At 40.2% G+C, this 6,307-nt stretch overlaps 1 protein-coding gene across 2 annotated transcripts; it reads right to left on the reverse strand.

Annotated features, from left to right (window-relative positions):
* Nucleotides 1-228: 228 nt before the first annotated feature.
* LOC141848520 (protein neprosin-like) lies at nucleotides 229-2,841 on the reverse strand. 2 transcript variants are annotated; one of them, XM_074736557.1, is made up of 7 exons: nucleotides 2,436-2,841; nucleotides 2,276-2,362; nucleotides 1,972-2,190; nucleotides 1,503-1,667; nucleotides 1,083-1,136; nucleotides 860-1,006; nucleotides 229-768 (listed from the first exon to the last, which is right to left on the reverse strand). In XM_074736557.1, the coding sequence occupies exons 1-7, from the start codon at nucleotides 2,658-2,660 to the stop codon at nucleotides 391-393; spliced, it is 1,275 nt and encodes a 424-aa protein (XP_074592658.1). In that variant the 5' UTR covers nucleotides 2,661-2,841; the 3' UTR covers nucleotides 229-390. The 2 variants fall into 2 exon arrangements, with proteins under 2 accessions (XP_074592658.1, XP_074592657.1); XM_074736556.1 differs by having other exon boundaries at nucleotides 869-1,006; nucleotides 2,276-2,450.
* Between the last annotated feature and the right edge of the window lie 3,466 nt (nucleotides 2,842-6,307).

Raw genomic sequence — 6,307 nt, forward strand, 5'->3', positions numbered from 1 at the left:
CTACAGGAATATATCGGAACGAGCATTCCATCATGGAGACTTTACATATTTTATATTTTTGAATTATCTTTAAATCAATCACTCATTAAAAGAAGATGGAGTTTTAAAAAGTTATGAGGCAATTGCTCCACGTAAATTCATCAAAAGATTCATGTAGAGGCCAAACATACATGTACAATATCACAGGATTAAGATAAAAACGCATTTTAAAGGATCGATCAAGAAGAATCAAATATAATGATCTCCAGTGGTTTAATTCCTTCTGCATTTACAAAACAGAGCCATCCAAAAATACGCTTCTCTGAGCAAAACAAAAAAGAATGGAAGGAAGAAAATTTTCCTTTTCAAAAAAAAAAACAAAAAAGACATTTCCATGTAGAATCATCACTTTTAAGGGCACCTCACGTTCCTTCCTGGTCCTCCGTAGTAGAAATAGTTCCCCCAGACCCTGTTCACCCCTCCTTGTATGCTGTAGCAGTTAGGGTGGTCAGCCAAGAGCCTGAGGTTGGCCAAGGGGATCAAGCTGTTGTCCCAGTCCACTAGTTGCAGGTTGCGGAAGTAAGCAGCCCTCCGGAAGCCTTCTTCCGCGAAATGGCCGCTGCCCATCTGCGTCGACGTGTGGAAACCAGACGACTGCGTGTTCACAATCTCTCCTCCAAACTGCACCATGTTTGCATGCTCCGCCAGGTGACTGAACAAGAACGCCGGCCAGTAGCCCACCAGCAATCCTGACCCAAATTCTAGCCACCAATGCCCGCGCTTTGGATCCTGTAATATTTTTTCCCCCATTAATTGTTCATTCAGTATTTGTAAACTTAAATTTAAAATTAAGCAAATTTATCTGGAAAAGAACAGTTACCTTCCATACAAGAAGATCAATGTCAAATTGGCCACCGTTTAAGGCTGACGTTGGTGAAATAGCTGCTCCAATGGCTATCTTATTGTTTGTCTGCACAAAGCCTGAGCACAAGAGATTGTAGCAGCCCGTCTCCTGATATGCATCGGTCTGCTTAACAAGAGATCTCAGTAGTTGCAATTATATCCAACTGTGTCAAGAGCTATGTTTGGTAGTAATTACTTACAGTCCAGTAAGTGAAAAATCTGGGTCTGCCATCTCCATATAGCTGAGGACTTACCTGAGAATTAATTAAATACATTAAAAATGAGAACATTAATCTATAAAATAGATAGCAAGTATAGGCAATGGTTGCATTTTTTTTTCTTCTAAAATTTCCCAGATTATTTCTTTTCTGATGTTATTGATCAGAGCATCAGCTTATTGTATCTTTTTCTAGAGTAATCAAATCTAAGTTTGCTCTGTGTGCGTGAGTATCAGTGCATGGATATATATATACACACACACAAATACTGGAACCAGATGATTAATAAATAATCCATTGCTAATTGCTAGGTAGATGAATGGAATCTATACTACTGAAGCCAGTGAAAAATTGATGAATAAGAATTGAGAGTTAAATACTTGTTTCTATTGGGAACGTTACCTGCCACCCAGCTTCAATGGTGTTCAGATCATTGCCAAAGGAGCCAGAGATGACCCAGATCTGCGACAGGCTGAACTCGGATCTAATCGTCACTCTGGGTTCCCAGACACTGAGGCTAGCCTTTGCACCATAATACCGTTCTCCCATGGCGTAGCCAACAGCATGCTGCAAATTAATTAGCATGAGGTAGGTAGTAATGGATAACATCACTACGAGGTTGATGGAGGTATGCCTTGAAGGCACATGGGGATACATTAATTAGCTCAAGACAAAATAGAGCGCTTTTGAGGCTTCATTTTTGCCGTGATATGAATGTAAAATGCTATGATCTGGACTTCGATTAATGCTTCTGCAGCTGCACATGATTTATCTGTGTTTTTTTATATGTATAATCTATTTTCAGAAGCATGGTTCAGTGTGAGTAAAAATGGCTGCTTTAACTGAATGGTGTAGGATGAAGGGGAGGAACCTCATGGCCGCTGCTAGTTGAGTCCCGGCGCAGTCGTCCACCTGCCGGCTTCCTTCCGAATAGCCGTAGTGAACTGGCTCTCAGAATGTCTCCTGGCGTCGTCCTCCTTATCGGCACTGTGCCTTCAGGACATGACTCCCCGGAGATTGCCCATGCTTGCAGGTTCACATCATTTGCTGCACTACTCCTGTTGTGGCCTCTTGGTCTCTCAGGAGGATCCTGAAATTAGTCATCAATATACCAAAAATCCTAGTTTTCCTTTTCCTTTTTGTTTTAGGTTCGAAAAAAAAAAAAAAAAACTTACCAGGGGCTTTTGTCCTCTGAGCTTTGGATGATCAAACGCCGGCTGGAGATGAGAAGGAACGCAGTCTATAACATCACCATCAGGACTCTGCATGCACCACGAAGAAACAAAATTAAGAGGAACACCGCAACATGTGCAGAGGAGAAGCAACAAGAACTGCCTTAATCATCTTCACAGCTGGCTTGTTGACCCTCTTCAAATGCGCCGTGATCCACTCATGCCGCGTGCGGTTGACCGCCGGCACAGCCGCCGCCGACTCCGAGGGAACAGGACAAACAAATGCGAGGAGAAAACACCAAATGGTTAGGTTGCAGCTAGAAGCCATGGCCGGGGATTTTGGAGCTGTGATCCTTCTTCTTCTAGAGCTGTCTGTTTCTGGGGGCATCGGTGTGCTTGTCCTCTTCTTGTATCTTTCATTTGGTCTCTTCAATAAAAAAAATTCTCCATCCCTTTGCTGTGTTCTAGTCACTCCCAGTCCCAAGTAGGGGATCGATACTATTCATGGAATAATTCAAACCCAATGGCAGCACTGAAACAGCGCTAGCTAGCTCCAAAGCCAAGAAGACTAAAACTATTACTTTCTTCACGTTTGATGTTTCCTGGCTTTATATTGTATGGCGTCCCCCATGCTGCCTCCCCCGCATCGACTATGTATTGTTTCTTGCTCTGACAAGAGAACTTTTTGAGCACGAGCTGTTAAACCCCCAAATGATATATGCATATTAAGATGAAAGAAGAAAGATTTCAGTCTTTGTCAATAAGTATGCACCTTTTGCTTTTCTTCTCTTCTTTTGATTTGTAATTGTCGCGTGCAATAGAGCTATGGCATTGTGGTTCCTATCATTCTTCCTTTCCTTTTGGCAAATGGCATGGAAAGTGGAGTTGCATTTTAATTCATCTAGACTTTCTTTCCCCTCTCCCTAGATGTTCTTTGGCCTCTTAAACAATCTTTTGTTTTTGTAATAAAGAACTGGAGTCACTGAGCTGTCCTTCCTACTGCACTAAACAATAGAGTCTCAGAGAAGAACCATTGACCTCGATTTCATCAGTTTTTCATAATTACCTAGACGACTAGTTGAATTGTTGTCTTGTAATTCAATGAAACCATCAACCATGGGTGAGGAATTGCCATTTGCGAGCTCAAACACAGTGACTGCTACTTTGGTGCAGTGCAGGCAAGCGGCAACGTGTGGGTCCCTTCCCTGTCCCTCCATGTCAAGTCCTCCATAATTAACACGATCGATGCCTCTGCCATGCAACCATGTCACCCACCTCTCCACCTGTTCCTTCACAACACTCCCTTTAATTCCACACCATCTTCTCACTGCACTGCAATTATGTTAAACGAGCACTTATTCACACAGATTGGCCCACAACTCCACTCATTTATGATCAAAAATTTGAATCGAGTAAGATATCTCCACAACTGCACTGCAATAGATTCTATATATTTGAGTGCTTAATTTCCCTTTTAAAGAAGAATTCCACTCCACTCGATGTACGTACGTAATTAAAGAAGCAAAGAGAGGCATGGGAAACTAACCTACTGTTCAGGTTTCAACATGTGGTATATATATATACATATTCATAAATGAGGTTCCTGTCTTCTTTGGGTTAATTATTTCTCCATTTACCGATACAGTATGAGCCAAATAAGATATTTAATGATGTGCATATTTTAGTCGATCGTACTGAATGTTTACTGAAGACAAATAATTTGCCGCTAATTATGGTAATTAATCACTGAGATGGAGTTGGTGATCGTACGATAATGATGCTGTGCACATGGGATTATTCGATTTCTTTATCTTCACTGTATGCATGAAGTACGGGATCATGGATCATTTGACTTGAGGATGTAAAGTGCATGCTAAACTACACCAACAAATAAGAAATTAAACTACATGATATGATGTGGCGGAGAAAAACAGGGACGGACAGTAGGTGCAGGACTCGATCAATATAGATCCGGATCAATTCGAAACAAATTTAAACCTAATTGGACTAGCCTTTTTTTAGTTCAACTCCAATCAATCAAGTATAGAACTTGGTCAATGCACTCAGATTGAGTCTGTCGATCGATTTATAGTTGAACTCGAATTAAATCCATTGACTCATGGCCAAGCTCAATCCGAATCAACTTGAGTCACATCCGAGTTAAATCCAACGTAACCCTCCATAACTCAAACGTGATACAACAATTTAATGGCACGAAAGGACATGACGCCAGAAAGATCACATCTTTAGTAAAAAGAAAAGAGGTACGGTATTCGGGAATCTACAAAGACAAATAATTTCCTGCTAATTGTGGTAATTAATCACTGAGATGAAGTTGGTGATCCTACGGTAATGATACTGTACACATGGGATATATATTTCAATTAACCAATCTTAATTGTTTGCAGATGGGATCGTTGATCTTTTTATTTTGAGGATGTAAAATGTATGCTAAACTACATCGACAAACAAGAAACACAGTGATGTGACAGGAGACAGCGAAGACTACATGGCAGGCTTAGGACTTAATCAATACAGATCCGAATCAATTTGAGATAATTCAATCTCAATCGGACTAGCTCTTTCGAGTTCAACTCCAATCAATCATACCTAAGACTTGGTCGATGCACTCAAATCGCGTTAGTTGACTTATAGTTGAACTCAAGTTGAGTCAATCCACTCATGGCCAAGCTCAACCTCAGTCATCCTGAGTTACATCTGTGCTCCATGGCTCAAGCATGAGATGACAATTACAATGGCGTGAAGAGACTTAATTTTAGAAAGGTCACACCTTCTAATGAAAAGAAAAAAAGTACAACCTTTGGAAATTTTATAAACCTTTTTACTGTCTATATAAGGTATCAAAGGTAGCGCTCAAGGTATATATTGTGATATTTAGCCTCCCTTTTAACTCTTTTTTGAGTCTTCTCAATCATCGTTGCCAGGAGCTTTAACCAGAATCCTTGCATAGCTCGATATGATCGATGCTGACCCGGTACTCGCTAGATCGAACAGAAGCCGATCCAATAGAGATCGACCTGATACGAGTCTATTCGAGAGAGCTAACCTGATGCACTCGATCAGCATATGCATCAAGAGTCAATCCATCCACTGATGACACTCCATAGAGAATTATTTTCATAACTTTATTTTAGAAATATGATTATATATGTTAAAATGCATTCAGCTTTTCCTAAAAAGAAAAAGGAAAAAAGTTGTCTGTTCTTTCTCTTTCTATATATCTAATGTTTTTGCAAAAAAGGTCTAACATTTAGGCAGGACATCGACTGTTGATAGTGGTCGGAGACCAGTCTGCTGCACACTTTCGGTGGAATCTGGTGCAGAAAGCATTGACTATATCTACATTGATGGGAAAATTTATTATGAGGAATGCTCGGCTCAAAACCTGGGTGGGGCTATTAGTCCTTCATTTTCATTATATGTAAAGTTAAATTTTACTAATACTGTAGAAATTTACATTATATATATTACTGTTTATGTGGACATAACAATGTTTTCGCTTTGCTAGATTCGCAAATTCTGTGGACATATACAATAATTTTTTATATCATATATCATATATTATGATTTTTTTTTTAATGTTTTATAATTTTAAAAATTTTAGAAATCTTTAAAAGTCATAAGATTTGATGTATGATATAGAAAATCAGTGTATATGAGATAATAACTGGAATTATCCATAAATTACCGAAACTTTTTATTGACAGGCCCTTCATGACCTAATTAATATTTTTCGCAGAGTAATATATTGTTGATGCAGTCTTGTCCTGATTGTTGTTTTGATGTTGACACCGATTTAAGTTCATCGCTAAGAATTGAGTTCGGAGAGGGCTCGGTAGCTCGTTCTCCGGACTAGGTCAGAGAGGGCTCGGCAGCTCGTTCTCTGGACCGGTTGGAGTTGGAGAGGGCTCGGTAGCTCGTTCTCCGGATTGGGTCAGAGAGGGCTCGGTAGCTCGTTCTCTGGACCGGACGAAGTCGGAGAGGGCTCAGTAGCTCGTTCTCCGGATTGGGTCA

Source organism: Curcuma longa, chromosome 17 (assembly GCF_044706935.1).
Source record: "Curcuma longa cultivar G26 ecotype Majalengka, Jawa Barat chromosome 17, ITB_CL_G26_1.1, whole genome shotgun sequence".
Lineage (NCBI taxonomy): Eukaryota > Viridiplantae > Streptophyta > Magnoliopsida > Zingiberales > Zingiberaceae > Curcuma > Curcuma longa.

What these genes read in the sequence shown, in the direction of transcription:
- LOC141848520 (XM_074736557.1), bottom strand. Translation starts at nt 2,660, where the DNA reads ATGCCCCCAGAAACAGACAGCTCTAGAAGAAGAAGGATCACAGCTCCA. An exon ending in CCATTGAAGCTGGGTGGCAG is followed by an intron (nt 1,137 to 1,502) that starts GTAACGTTCCCA and finishes ATTAATTCTCAG; the next exon opens with GTAAGTCCTCAGCTATATGG. An exon ending in TTGATCTTCTTGTATGGAAG is followed by an intron (nt 769 to 859) that starts GTAACTGTTCTT and finishes AAAATATTACAG; the next exon opens with GATCCAAAGCGCGGGCATTG.